Source organism: Chiloscyllium plagiosum, unplaced genomic scaffold, assembly GCF_037043375.1.
Source record: "Chiloscyllium plagiosum isolate Xiang-an unplaced genomic scaffold, Cpla_swu_hap1 HiC_scaffold_31, whole genome shotgun sequence".
NCBI classification, from domain to species: Eukaryota; Metazoa; Chordata; class Chondrichthyes; order Orectolobiformes; family Hemiscylliidae; genus Chiloscyllium; species Chiloscyllium plagiosum.
In genome coordinates, this window is record NW_028270169.1 from 26,573,373 (window position 1) to 26,589,229 (window position 15,857).

General features: G+C 36.3%; 1 protein-coding gene across 3 annotated transcripts in view; it reads right to left on the reverse strand.

Annotated features, from left to right (window-relative positions):
• Positions 1 to 257: 257 nt before the first annotated feature.
• supt6h (SPT6 homolog, histone chaperone and transcription elongation factor) overlaps positions 258 to 15,857 on the reverse strand; it is a 73,848-nt gene continuing 58,248 nt past the window's right edge. For all 3 annotated transcript variants that reach the window (XM_043718486.2, XM_043718485.2, XM_087977368.1), the window contains exons 28-37: positions 14,965 to 15,105; positions 14,684 to 14,879; positions 14,119 to 14,357; positions 13,532 to 13,645; positions 9,285 to 9,409; positions 8,131 to 8,243; positions 7,792 to 7,872; positions 6,793 to 6,947; positions 5,170 to 5,336; positions 258 to 3,130 (exon numbers count right to left, since the gene is read on the reverse strand). In XM_043718486.2, coding sequence (XP_043574421.2) covers positions 2,941 to 3,130; positions 5,170 to 5,336; positions 6,793 to 6,947; positions 7,792 to 7,872; positions 8,131 to 8,243; positions 9,285 to 9,409; positions 13,532 to 13,645; positions 14,119 to 14,357; positions 14,684 to 14,879; positions 14,965 to 15,105 — 1,521 coding nt within the window. In that variant the 3' untranslated portion in view covers positions 258 to 2,940. The remainder of the gene's footprint in view (positions 3,131 to 5,169; positions 5,337 to 6,792; positions 6,948 to 7,791; positions 7,873 to 8,130; positions 8,244 to 9,284; positions 9,410 to 13,531; positions 13,646 to 14,118; positions 14,358 to 14,683; positions 14,880 to 14,964; positions 15,106 to 15,857) is intronic.

Here is a 15,857-nt window from a genome sequence, read left to right on the forward strand (position 1 = left end):
ATGTATTTTTCTTTTGGGCATACAAGTTTGGAGAAAAGAAATACTGATTCCCTTGAATTATGTTCTGAACTAATGAAAACATTTACTTTAAGCCACTTAAAGTTTAAAATGATAACAATTCGTACTTGGAAACAGAGCTTGGAACATACATTTTGAAATATTAAACTGATTCATTTACACTGGCAAATATTTAATTACACTGGCTAAAATCAACTTACTTCTATAGGAATTCAGTCATTAAAATATTGAAACAGGAATTTCTTGGTGTATTTGCTTTATTCATGGAAAGATACAGACATCAAGAATGGAAAGCATGATAATATGGTTTAAATTTTCCCGTGTTGCAAATACAACTTAACACTCATTTATGAAACCATAAAACTTTAAATTATTGAAATAGAGTGCAAGGAGAACCCCATTATTATCTATATATTTTCCACCAGAAGTAAATCAGTGGGAAAAGGCATTCTCACCAAAAAATAACTAAAGTAGATTTAAAATACTAGCAGTTATATATAGGTTTAAATATTTTTTCAGTGTAAAATGGAACAGAATAACATTATATTTCAAAGCATAATACAGTTCCCAGTGTGCATAAAACTGCCTTCAGTGCACAGCCCAAGCTCACTCACATTCATCCTAATTACAACTCTTAATTCAGCTGCTTTTGCAGGTCAGTTAACTGTGCCATAGCAATTTACTGAAATTGCATATAGCTACATTTGTACCGACTTGTTGCAACTACAAAATGCACGTTTCATTAAGATTCACAGTATTTTTATTCAGAACACGAGTTTAATATACTTCAGCTAACTAGGTAAAGATTGTATTGAAAATATCTAGTCTCCTCTTCAAAGCAATACCTTCCAAGATATTGTGGAAAATTATTTTGCAATGAAAAAAATGATTAAATACAAAAAGCTCTCATGGACTTTTCTGTTCTGAAGTCACTTAACTCAAAATGTTAACGGTTTTTCTCTCTTCATAGATATTGCCATATGTGCTGAATATTTCCAACATTTTTACTTCAGATTTCCAGCATCCACAATATTTTTTCTTTTAATATATTCTTTCCACCTGATCTAAATTATTCCCTTTTCAAACCAAATCAAACATGTCAATGCATTTAGATGAGGAATGAACTGGGTTTCAAAAAAGCATTTGCAAGTTCATTCATTTCAATGTTTGTGCTACTATAAACTAAACAAGTTGTGTTTAGTTATTTTGGTACATCGGTCAAATACTTCCCCATCTGACTTGCTTCATTATTTAGTACAAAAGCTAAGGTGAAACCATACATTTGGGCAAAGCACTACATTTTAAATCTTTTGAAGCTTATTGCAATGGCTTAGCACTTATTATTCAGGTATGGCAAAGTCTCAGAAAAGGTGTCAATTTTTAAAAATGAATTACAGACACTAAGAGGATGATAATAATTCCCATTAAATGCTTTTTCATAAGCCACAAAGAAATTTAATACAAACTGGCTACAATCTCAATTAGGATAAATAGCTCAGATAATATAATACTGTGAGTACTCAAAAATCTATTTCATGACAGCCTTCAATTATTTCTGAGCCATGTTTCTGAAAGGATTTTAAGTTGACAAATTTGATAGAAAGGAGTAACTTAATGTAGACTGGGTGCTATTTTGCCTCAACAATGAAAAATATAGACCACAAAGGTGGAGTTGTACAGATAAGATAAAACGAAGGCATTAAGGTGACTTTACAGATATCAAAAATGGTACATCTATTCATTGCATCATTCCCTCCGAGTGGAATGTGTGGGGCAGTTTTCTGTGACAAGCAGAAGTCACAGGATAAACAATTGAAGGACTACTGTGCAACATGATTTGGACCACAGCAGCACATCTCTCATTTCAGTACCTGCTGTAGTGAAACAGCAAACAGTATACAGTATGACTACAACCAACTGCTGCATATCAAATGACATTGTACAATGGCACCCAGCCCAGATGACATGGTACAAAGGTCAACTTAACTTCCATCTGTTAGTACATCATTTGCTGCTGCAAAGGAAAACTGAAAATGGAATAAATCTGCTATCATATATACAATAAATATATACACACATATTAACAAACCATTGGAATTAAAGATATTGGTAATTTGATTAAACTTCTCACTCAGACTATCTAAATCTCTCATAAGTATCCCTTTATGCTGTCATTCACATACTGAATTACCTTGAAACACAGATGAAGGAGTAAAGCTATTTATGTTTGAATCATTTCACGCTTCAAGTGCCTATTAGGCAACTGAGATATAGCGTTCTGATTTAAGTTGAAAAATAACCAGAGTATCAGAAAATGTCTTCAAAACTAAATGCTCTTTTATTTAAAGGGAAAAAAAATCTTATTAAATCAAGTACAATTTAAACTATCTTCTCCCACCAGAACATGCTGGGAATTGGTTTGTTATTTTAAGTTTCACCACAAGCATAATAAAACAAAACCATTTTGCATATGCCCATTTATATACACCATAATAGTATCTGAAACATTTGTATATGTCAAGCAGGTAATAACCAGTATGCTTGAAAGAGTTATCCATTACTTAACGGTTACAAATGTTCTGAAATTTGAGCACTCTGTAGAAATTAAAATTAAGCTGACTGTAAACTGGCATTTTTTTGCACATGTACAAATCCCAGCAGAGTAGAGATATGCACTCACTGGTTCAGCCATTTGGAATAGTACATAAGCCTACTGGCCTATTCAATCCGGTATTCCAGTGATTTTCCTTAGGTTTCTGAAAGAATCATACTTCCAGTTGTATGGACAATACTGAGAGTGTCACAGACATCCTGAAAATAGCCAATGTGTAGCTGAGAAAAGTTGGGTTTGGTTCAGGGAAACACTGAAAATAGCAGACCAGTAAAGTGGGATTAATGTTCAAACGCTGTTCATTTTGTCCTCTACCGATCCATTTCATCTAGTAATGGTGTGGCATCACCTGCGATGGACATCGGGGTGCCTTCAATCATGGGACTAGGTGAAGGCCGAGGTGTCATCTTTGCTTTCTGTTTTCGCCTTTCCTGTTCTTTCTCTTGTAGCCACTGTTCTGCTATCTTACCCCAGTCTACTGCAGTATGAGCAGTTGAAGTCCTAGGTGAAAGAATGATAAAGTGTTAGTGTCTTTGAATTCATGTTTTCATCATGCTAAGTTTTGTCTTAAGCTGCACACCATCCAAAAACACATGCATTTCAATCTAAATTCCAGACGAATATCTGACATTAGGACATTGCTACAAGTAGACTGCAGATTACCCATACATTATTCATTCTCTACTTTAAATTTAGCTTAAAGAATTAACTCCCATACATAGGTTACAACATGAATGATTTAATGTTTTATTTTCTATTTTTAAATGGAAGGCAATCCCAGTCTTTGAATTTCAATAGTGGAGACTATGGGGCACATTCTTTTCTTGGTGCCCTGAACATATAGTTTAAGGACGTCAGCACTGCAGATTGGGAGTCCAGGTGATACCTTTCCAACCTCATTATAAACAGGTTTTCACCACCCTATTTTTATAAAGAAAATGTTTCCAAATTTTGCTCCCCTATGACCCAATTCTAATTTTGGGATTTCATATACGTGTTCTCGATTCTCCTGCTAGAGAAAATAATGCTTTCTCATCAATTCTTTCAAATCCTTCTAACATTGTGGACAACTTGATCAGATCACTCCTTAACCTATTATAATCAAAGGGATACAAATTCTTCAAATCTCAGTAATATTCTGGTGATTCTGCATTTCATTCCTTCAATGGCTAATATATTATTTGTAGTGCAGACCTAAATTAAACAGCACTTTAAATGAAGTCTGACAAAAGCTTTATAAAACTGAACTACAGCTGCTTCCTCTTTACATCTTCGTCTCCATGAAATGAAGAACAACATTCCCTGAGCCCTTTTGAATCAGTCAACTTGATACTGATGGTTAGTTTTTAAAAATCTGTTACTCAACAGTTCTCATTTTCAAAACATGCTCTGATTTAACTTTCTTGGTTTTTGGCCCAGACAATCTGTTCCACCATTCAATGAGATCATAGCTGATCTGATAATCCTAAACTCCACTTTCCTGCCTTATCCCTATAACCCTCCATTTACTTAATATTTAAACATACGTTTATTTCAACCTTGAATATACTTAATGACCTAGCATCAACAGCCCTCTTGTGGTAAAGAATTCTTACTACCCTGAGAAACAAGTCCTCCTCCTTGCTATCCCACTGCAACTCCCTGCTCACTGAACTTATTGTTCCTCTTAACTTTGTGCCAATTGTATTGAAAGATGAGAGATTTATATATGTTAATATCATTTTTGAACTTCGAAAAAAATAATAGCATATGGATGTTGGCTATTTTAATGAAGGGCTTTTATTGGGACAAACACAAATAGATCAGATATTCCTTCTCGAATAATGATCTAATCCGGTGTCCTAAGAGCAGGCAACCCCATGGGTAATAATGGAAAGCTGTTTCTATTATCTTTATTTTCAACAAGTAAACAGCAAAAGCCATTACATTGTTTTCAGATCAGAATAATCAAGAATTGATTTAGATTAGAAAATCGCAGTGATTAAAAGGTTGTCAGGGAGTTCAGAGGAAACCGGAAGCAAACATAATTTTTCTCCTAGAGATAAAACTTTTTTTCCAGGGCAGTTAAGTGAATAAGTTACCTTGGCAGCAAATTTTAATTTGTATAACTTCCAAATCAGAAGTGTTCATGTAAGATGACTTTACAGTTAATTCTCCTGGGGAGAATCCATTAACTAGAACTTAGACTTGATATGGGCAGGGGAGGGGAATTTTTCAATTTAATTTCCTGAAAAATGAAGGTATTAGTAATTAGTAATAGTATTTTTGTTTTGCTGTATGGTTTAAGCTTTCTTGAAACAAACAAACAGTCTCTGTACCTGAATGGCTGTTTCTTTTTCTTTTCACCTTTTGGGTAATACATTTCTATTCTGTTAATGAAACTCTGTAGCCTTGTGTGACTAAGTTTAAATAACTGACCATTCGGTTAACTGAAATAGAAAAATTTGATCTATCCATTCAGATTTTATTCTGGAATGTGACTTGCGCAGTAGTACCATCGGCTGGGATCTTAACACAATCAACACTGCAAAAGTACTCACTTTGGCTGCGACCTTTGTCGTGTTGTAGATGGCGGTATGACAGAAGCTTGAGGTGTAGCATTACCATGGTACTGAGGTGTTGTCATTGGTTGACTGGGTGTTGTGTATGAATAGCTTGGAGTCATCAATGGTGTTGCTACTGGCTGCTGTGCAGGAGTTGCAAAAACCTGGTAAAAGGATCAGATCTAAATCAGATTCAATTAAGACAGAAAATAGGAAGCTAAGCTAGAGAAGATTATAAGGGTTACAGTTTGCTGTATCTTAACCATGAAAAGTTGTGCCCCAACAGTACTAGAATTTAACAAAAAAAAACTGATCAACCCACAAGCTTTTGAAGATATAAATGTCCCTTGAAGTGAAAAGTTAAATTGCAGAAAATATTAACAATAACTTAAGAATTTAACATAACTTGCAGTTTGAATTGCTAATATATTGTTTCGTACTTTGCCATAATGCAATTCAGTGAAAAAGTCAAAACAAAAAACAGAATGGGGATTGGTTTGAGGAGATCTGCAACTTGAAAGTAATGCTACAATTGGATGTAGCTCATTGTTGGCTGAGTTGGTATTTGCTGGCAAGCAACCAGTGGAAATTCTGCTCAGCAAGTTTAATAGTTGACCAAGTTCCTGTAAAAAATTGAATTTGTTTGAGGCCATGTCATCTCTCGAGGTGATACATTGCCAGCTCTGGGATCGATTAGGCAAAGTTGGAGGGGTCTTCAATGACCTGCAATTTCTTTTCTCGACAGTATGGAGCAGCCCAGACCATGCAAGATCTCCGAAATGCTGTGTTGGTACATGGATGAACATGTGGACTGACTGAAAATGAGACATCATCATCTTCCACATGTTAAGTAGTGGGGGTGTGGTCGTTACAGAAAAGGTCATAGAGTGCCTTGGATTTCAAAACTGCAGCGCAAAAACACTAAAAATTGTCTGACTGCATTGATTACATGGTAGATTGTAACCCACTATCTGAAGACAGCACACCAAGCAGAAGAGAGTACTCGAGTATTTCCAGCGCCAATTGCTGACATTTTTCAGTATCTTTTACAAAGTCAAGGCATTGTAAGGTGCAAGCAGAATTGAATAAAGACATTTTCCCCATATTTACTGTTTTATTGTGTTTTCATCTGGCAGTTTCTTTTGACAGTGTGTTTGTAAGCAAATCAGGTTACAAAGAGTTCACTTTGGCCATTGTGGAGCTATCTACAAAATGAATTTGAGTGTGGATCCCCTGGGACTGGACTCATTGGGACTTTATGGAGTAGAAATAGAGCAAATGAAGAGGTATCTTCAAAATCGCAATGACTATTTGAAGCAATGATACAATTGATTATTTTATCTGTCACAAGATGTCAGGTGCAAGGGAAGAAGTTACTCTTTTGCACAGTTGAGAGCTTGGCTGATAATTAGTCAGAGTTAGTACCAACGCACACTAGGTTAAGTGAAGAGGAAGGATTTCCATTTGTATGCTTGGTATTTTGGATAATGGACAGGTCCAGGAAATCCCAAATGCAATTTGCCTACATGAGAGCAACAATTAAGCCTTGGGCAACTTAGAAATTATTAACGTGGTAGTATTTAAAAAGGTGAAAATAGAAATCTTAAGGCAGAAACATACGTGATAGGCACTGCTTCCTCCATAGCCATACTGACTAGATCCCCACTGTGCTGGAGTAGCATTTGGGTTCTGACCCTGTCCAGTAACAGCTGCTATGGCATTGAACATTTGCGTTGTCATGTTCTGTGGGAGAGCATTAACTGCTCGTGTAATATCTAGTAGAGAAGGGAAATAATTGCTTAGTTAATTACTGTGGGCATCAGTTACGTATTCATTTAAATTCAATTTCCTTAGCACATCTGAAACAAAGTAACAGTTCTATTACATCTACACTGAAAACACAAACTAAGACAGATTCAGTACGCAACATGGTTCATAATATTAAACTACTGGATATGCAGTGTACAAACATTACAACATCATGAATAAAAGCACAATATAGAACCACTTTCTTTTTAGAGATTTACATGTCAAAATAAATCCAACACCAACATGATTATTGCTCTCATTACCCCCAAATCTAAAAGCTTTCTTTGGATCAAAATTCAGGACCACTAGATTACGAATCCTCAAAATATCCAATCCATTTCCAACTCATTCTGTCCACCAGGAAATTACTTTATTAGCTATTAAAAAGACCTGGTGTAATGGTGTTGTGACTCAATATTATGTGAAGCATGGAAGGGACAACATTCAACTTAATTTTCATCACTGGTTTTCTAAAACCACATTAGAGAAAACACTAAACAAATATTTATTTTTGTTATGGTCCTTCCAGCAACTGAATAACTTCACTGAAATATTAACTAGCTGACAGAAGGTGGTGAAAGATAGTGACAGCAACAATGTTAAGGGCATCAAAAACCAGATTTGGAACTGTAGAAGTTGTACTAAATATTAAAAAAAAATGCTTTGGGAGACAAAATTAGTTACTTCCTTGCCATTCAGCTTTATTAAACACAAATAAAACTGTATAAGTACAGCAACGCATTTTACAATCAGGAACATAATGAAATGACAGTTCAAACACAAGGGAAGAAAGTAATTCCATACACATACCTGCCAAATTAAGATTAGCTGGTGTTGCATCCATAGAGGCAGGTGTTCTGCTGGATCTGCTTGTACTCGAAGGTGTAATACCTGGGAACAGATAATCATGTTCATTTCAGTATTCATAGTTCATGACTAAAATTCTTGTTTATACAGTTGCCACAAAAATCATAAATGTCAATGTATACCTTGTGGTGAAAATATATTCCATCCAAACTTTAAATAGAATGGATTCAGATTGTTAAAAGGTCAAATGTATCTGTATTTTTCATACTACTTAATTTCAACCCATTTGGAAGTGCACAGACTCTATGCATTGGTTAAATTCAATGGCCTCTGTAGTCTTACCTGGAACAGGATCCTGAAAGTGATCCTTAAACCATCTAAACAGTCCATTCACAGTTGGGAAAATTTGCCCCCTGTAGCGGTATCCTTCTGGTGTTACTGTAACATACTCCACCCTACAAACAATATAACATTTAGAGTGCAAACAGAAACACTGTATATGGAATTACTTTGCTGAACTGTTTAAAAGAAATGTCCTGTAATCTTCCTCGTGTTAAACCTATTGAAATGCAGGCTCCCTTCAGTAGTATCTCTTGTCTACAAATGTACTGTATTCATACATTAGATTTCCTTTCTTTCCAGAAAGGAATGCAAATAGATTTCTCATACCCTAATACCATAGAACAAAGATACCCGTCTTAGAAATTTGAGTTGCAGCTTGCAGTCCAATTTCTGAAAGCTATCAAATTTACATCTTTGGCTTGTACTGTAATATAACAACTTGAAAAGTAAGTATTCCAGAAAACTTTCCTATTCTAAAACAGACCATCGACATCACATCATAAATTAAAGCATCCACATTTGGACAGCAGTGTCTCAGTGGTTAGTGCTGCTGCATCTCAGCACCAGGGACCTGGGTTTGATTCAAGCCTTGGGTGACTGACTTTGCGGAGTTTGCATGTTCTCCCCAGCATGGGGTTTCTGCTAGATGATCCACTTTCTTTCCAGATGAGCAGTTTAGGTGAATTAGCCATGGTAAAAACAGGGTTATCGGAACTAGGTAGGGGCTGTCTGGGTGTGATCTTCTTCAGAAGGCTGGTGCAGACCTGATGGGCTAAATAGCCTCTTTTTACACCATAGGGATTCTACGATTGAAACCAGTTGAAACTGGCTCATTCTTATCACCTAATAGGACCTAAGTTCAGTATACAGTTACTTTCACTTAATAACTGCATTTTGGACTTGTACTTGTAAAAGGAAATGCAACAACGTGAAATTAGTTGAAATTCACATGTTTTTCCAGCTCCAGACATACTGTTAGCTACTCTGCACATTCATTGGCATGACACTATTGGCATTCCTCATTTTCTGCAATGTAGCGCATAAATATCACAATTATATCCATAATAACAACTTCATAAGCCCAGGAGAGGAGCTAATTAAGAATATTAAATGCTTATACTGAAATTACAGAACACCACTTTGGGGGTACCAACCTTGGTTTAGCACGAGGTTGGTAGCCTAACAAAAATTTTCCTGGCAATTCCTTTGATGCTGAAATAAAATAGGGAATAAAAGACGGCTTTTCTCTTTTGGATTTTGATAGCAGTTCCTCCATTTTCTAGAAAGGAAAATAAATTAATGCCATATTTAATCCAGTCTTGGTGACAACAAAACATTAAGGTTAACTGTGGAAATAACTGTTCAAAAAAGGTAGGTCTTTTTGGCACAAATTAATTTTATATTTCAAAAGAGGAGGTTATGCAATGAAATGTTCCACACTACAAAAACAATAAACATGACTTTCTTACTACAGAAACCAAATGACCTATTGTGTTTAGTGTTTTAAATTTGTTTTATTTTCATAAATAAGACAACTGTTTACTATTAGAACCACTGATCTATTGAATAATTGCAGTAGAACTGCAAATAACCGTTCTGTTAAGAAGGGACCCTGTCTTGATGGCTAATTAAAATAAGAGTGGGCTGACATATTCTGATTGATTAAATACTGGCAGCTTGATTCTCACTAGTTCCTAATTTGACTTCAGCTGAAAATGCTGTTCAGCTCAGTTGCTTTAAGAAATAACTCTCATTTCCAAACACTTAACATGGCAAACAACATTTTTCCAAAGTCACAACGTGTTCAAAATCCAGGCAAACATACAATTTGAATTTGAATAACTATCTTAGTTGAATTCAAGGTCGCTCCTATTTAATCACCAGTTTTGCTAAACCACCTTTATAATAAAAGTACTGCATTAAAACTGTTGCTTGATTTTAATCTATTATCATAACTGGAACAAATGTTGGTCCAACAGAAAAGAAAAACCATGTCACAGTGCAACCTTGGAATGCTCTGCTAATCAGGCTGCTTGCTGTATAGCAGGTACTGTCCAGAATCCTGTGCTCTGAGATGAAGAGCAATCTGCGTCTCCTTACACAGAAGATTAGTATACAGATATAGCAACTAATTAGGAAAGCTATTTATTGGAGAGGGGATTGAATCTAAACGTAGGAGGTTATGTTTCAATTATACAGTATATCAGTGAGATCACACCTACAGTACTGTGCACAAAATCGGTCACTTTATTTAAGAAAGGATGTAAATGCATCGGAGGCAGTTCAGAGAAGGTTTACTGGACTAATGCCCAGAATGGGTGGGTTGTCTTAGAAGGAAATGTTGGATTGGGTAGGCTTGTACCTGGAGTTTAGAAAAATAAGGTGCAACTTAATTGAATGATATAAAATCCTGAAGGGTTTTGACAGGGGTGGAGGGATAGATGTGGAGATGATGCTTCCTCTTATGGGAGAATCTAGAACGCAGAGGCAATGCTTAAAAATTAGGAGTTGTGCATCAAAACAAAGATTCGGCAACTTTTTCTCTGTCAGAGGATAAGTCATTGGAATTCTCCTTTTGAAAGATGGTAGAAACGGAGTCTTTGAATTTTTTTTTAAAAGAACTCTGTGGAATGTCAAATGTGGTAATTAAGTAGAACATGAGTGCAGATTATACTAGATGGAAATGTGTTGCTGGAAAAGCGCAGCAGGTCAGGCAGCATATAGGGAACAGGAGAATCGACGTTTCGGGCATTAGCCCTTCTTCAGGAAGAAGGGCTAATGCCCGAAACGTCGATTCTCCTGTTCCCTAGATGCTGCCTGACCTGCTGCGCTTTTCCAGCAACACATTTCCATCTCTGATCTCCAGCATCTGCAGACCTCACTTTCTCCTTGCAGATTATACTAGTCATATTACTAAATGAAAACAGTATTTGTTCCTACACATATGAGTAGAGGGTACAATGTTACAAGCTACATTCATATGGTGAAGAGGTTGTGACAGCTCAAAGCTTTTCAAACATTAAACATAACAAAATGACGACCTATGGCTGAGGGCAAATAGTAACATGCTATACCACTGGGGAGGCACTCTGACACAATATTAAAAAAGGTTTAAACACAAGTTCCTTGTTTTTATGAAACTGCTTAAAAGCCTCATCAACTCATCCTGACATCTTCAAAAATCTTTATGTATAAACCCCAAGATCTCTTTTTTTCTGACCTCCCTTACAATTGTATTATTTAGCTTATGGTGCACTTCTTTATTTTTTCATCCAAAGTGCACCAACTGCTTTCCTGTTTGTCTTTATCTCCAAAGGACTGAAACACAATTTAGGGTGGCATGGTGGTTAGCACTGCTGCCTCACACTGTTAGGGACCCGGGTTAGATTCCCACCTCAGGCGACTGTTTGTGCGGAGTTTGCAAATTCTCCTTGTACCTGCGTGGGTTTCCTCTGGATGCTCCGGCTTCTCGCAGAATCTAAAGGTGTGCAGGTCAGGTGAATTGGCCATGCTAAATTGGCCATAGTGTCAGGTGCATTAGTCAGGGGTAAATATAGGGTGAAGGGAATGGGTCTGGGTGGGTGGGGTGGACTTGTTGGGCCAAAGGGCCTGTTTCCATTCTGTAGGGAATCTAATCTAAACAGGAAGCAACTTCCATAGAGGATTGCAGATGATCTGATCATTCAGTTTGGGACATGGCACTTCAAAGAAGATAAAGTCCTTGGAGGGCTACAATACTTCACCAGAATGATATCAAAATACAAAGGGTTAAATTATGATGACATAATGCATAAACGTGCCAGATATTCCTTCAAATTTTGATGATTGATGGATGATAAAATGGAGGTGTTCAAATTATTAAAAAAGGTTTCAATAGAGTAGCTACAGAGAAACTACTTTCACTGGTGGGGAATCCAGAACAAGGAGGTGTAATCTTACAATTATAACCATGCCGTTCAGAACTGATAGTAGTAAAATCTGGAACTGCTTTGAACAAAAGGTTGTAGATGCTGGTTAGTGAAAGTTTTGAAAGCTGATCTTCACAATTTAATTCAGAAAGGTATTGGGAAAGGGATCAAAACTGAATGAAACAATAGACTTAAGGAACGGATTGCTTCAAGAGGCAAAAATAGACCAATCATTTTTGCATGGATTCTGTGAAACTTCATTTAGCAACTGAAAGAATCAGGACATCCTCCTTCTTATCTAATGTATTATGTTCAGTTATAGATAAATTAATGGCGCTTGCACAATGGGACACAGTACACAATTTCTCTTGTATGTAATTTTCCCCCTCATTTTCCATTATTTGATTTCAGGATACAAAGCTAGTTAGGGATTTCAGGTTAACTTGATAGTTTCTCTGGATAAGCAATATTATTGCTCCTATAAATGATCTGCGTGTCTGAAACTGAAAAAATGACTCAACTGTCCTGGATTTGTTTCTATGAAATAACATAGCAAATTAAAACAGTTTCTCTTTGCAACCTGCAATGGATAGGTGTGTCTTTTGTACAGACCTCTTCACATTTTTTTGATGTCAGATCAAGTCAATACTACAGTAGTTAAGGGTTCACTGAATCTGTAAACAGAATTACTTCAAACTGAGATAATACATACCTAGCAACAGATATGCTGAGAATAAAATGGTTTAAATTAGGACATCTTATGTCCATGCTATAAAATGAAATGAAGGAAAGGCAATACTATCACAGTCCAGTGGATCATTTCCCCAGACCAAATAACACTTTTACCTTTTGTCACAATGCCTAAAGAAAAACATTTGTTTTTTCAGTCTCCTATTCATTTGCCTCCCATTTAGTCAAACCTGCCTACCCTCAGTTCCCAGAGGAAAATCTACAGGTTAACTTGACAATAATCCCAAGTACAAGTGAATAGCCTATCAAGGCAAGAATGAGTGGGGATGGTTGTTAGTATGATTAAAAAAAATCTTTCATTGCTGATGTCTTGCTGTTTTAATAGACCGTGTGCCAAATGTTTCAGGTTTAACCCTTTTAATGCTATCTTAAGTTAAAATCACGTTTTAAATTAACTCACATTAAGTTTTTCCCAGAGGAATGGGTTAAAAATACATGCATCACTAGGAATATTACAATTCCTAGAAAGAGATGACTGACCACATGGAGTGTATTTTCAAGGATTTAACCCCAACAACCTCCTTCATCCCCACCCAACTGATGGCAGGTACAATCATTTTATTAGAACTTACTTGCTTCCAATAATTCATGTCCTGCTTACAGACTTTTAATAAAATGGGTTCAGTGAAGATTAAAGCTAATGTGAAAAAAAATTAAAACAGTCTTGCCCATTTCCATGTTAATAAACTCATTTGAATTGCTCCTTGTGTGGAGCAAGCCAGGTTCACATGTTGTGTAAATACCTTGCGATCTCCGCCACTGCAATCCTGGTAATATTTGTGATACAGCAGGTCACGAGCAAATGATGCCATCGGTTGCACATAGCGAGCAGTGATTTCATCAAGATCTTCAAACTCCTGGATAATGAAATTGAAGATTAAAAACTGTAAGTGCCTTACAATACAAAGTGCATTTTTAAAAAAAAGGATATATATTTGCTAGAAAGAATAAACATTTGCATGACTATTTAAAAGGAAGACCTCAACTTGCATCCAAAAGGTTCATGCACTGCATTGCTTTTGCGTCCATAATGTGTAAAACACATCTACAAAAAAAACTGTCGAAAGTGAATAAAAAGATACATCGTTTCACACTACAGATTTACTCTAAATGTGAAGTCAACAGTCAGCAGTATCAAATATGTATTTGAAATTGTAAATAAGGGCACTTCAGTGCAGAAAACAAAAATCTGAAAAATCCAGTCTCTTCGAGAACACTGCAATGCTTATTTCCAGGAAGCTGAATTTCCATAAATTTCATAACTACAGATTCAACAAACTTCATAAAATCTGTATTTTCAATGAAATATTTAGGTGTTTTCTTCTCTTACCTCATTGTTGATCAAAAGAGACTGTCCCAAGCTAAAGGCATTCTCTTTGCCTTCTTCTCTTACGTCTATATGTTGATAGATCCCATCAGTCACTTTCCAGGTTACAGTGAGGTGGTTTGCTCCTTTGCTGCTAGGTCTGATGATAACATCTCCTTGGTCCATGGTTTCCATCATCTTCTCAGCCTGCTTGAAGTTGATATTGTGGAACGAGGGGTGCACTATTACTCGCTTGATATATGCTGTTGGAAAGTAAAGAGTGAACAACAATTAATACAATCATTCTTTTTTTCAAAAAGCAAGAATTTCTGTTTTTGCATACTACTAACAACTTAGACCAGCAATTTCACAAGTTTGTAAAACTTGAATGCTGCGGTAAAGAATGGAGGTGAAAAATACCTTTCAAGTCAAAGGCGTTTTTCCTGAAGCTTTTATACACTTAGATGATGGCGACTTGGCTACAGACTTAAGACTTAATTCAAATAATGGATTAACTTATAACTGAGGTCAATATAATGAAAACCTCAAGATCAAAATAAATCAAATTTTGAACTGTTGAGTGACTTACTTGTGCGCTGCTGTTTTTTCTTTGCATCGTCGTCTACCTTTTGGTCTGCTGCCTCAGAATCAAAGTCATAATATGTGTCCTTGGGCAACTTCCATTCATTGTTCTTGTCCATGAGATCAGAAGTTCGACAGGTAAGATCGACACTAAATTTTTCAATATCTATCTTCATTATTCTGCAGTGTACAGTCATACCAATCTACAAGGAAGTAGACATGGACAATTACACATCCAATCAGATATCACCAAACCTGAGAAATAATTCAAGTGAAAAAAACCCCCACCTTGACCCTTTCTTCGGGATGCTTCACATTTTTGTCGCTAAGGAATTTTGTCGGAATGAAACCTGTAACATTGTTGTCTAGCCTTGTTTTTACACCTATAGCCTGGCCAGGGCAGGCACCGCTGTCAAAATGATTCCAAACCTGTGGGGAATAAAAATCAATCTTTTAAGAACAACTTAAATTACTTTAATGATTTTGAGTTTTTCTGCTGAAAGGAAAGTGATGATGAAGACAGTAACATTTACACTCCACACAGCCTTTTGCACTGATAGACATTCTTTCAAGATAATAGCCACATATTTTAAAAAATCTTTTCTTTTTACCTTTATGTCATTCACAGGTCTTCAGATAGAGAGCACACAAGGCAGGCTGGAAAATTTGAACCTCCAAGTGGGAGGTTCAAGTGGGAGGTTAAAACTGTTAAAAATCGAAATCCTGACCCAAGGTTGTGACTGGAGTGAAGTGAATCATTTTATTACGCTCAAGTATCTGGAATGAGTTTTTCAGCCCATACCAGTGACATTATAAAGCTGCCCAGTCAATGAGTATCCTATTGACCAACTTAAACATTCACTCCTTCCACCACGGGCACACAGCTATTGTAGTATGTATAATATATAGGATACACTGCAGCAACTGGCTAAGTCTACTTTAACAGCACATTCCAAACTCAGGACTTGTTGTTAACACTGCTAAGGATTACCATTTACAAGGTTCCTTTTAAGTCACAAACCATCATGACCATTATTTCTATTCCATCACTGTCACTGGATCATAATCTTGAAATTCCCTTCCTAACAGCACTGTGGCACCAGCACTAGATGGACTGCATGGTTCAAGAAGGTGGCTCACAACCAACTTCTCAAGGACTGGTAACAAATGTTGGCTCAGTC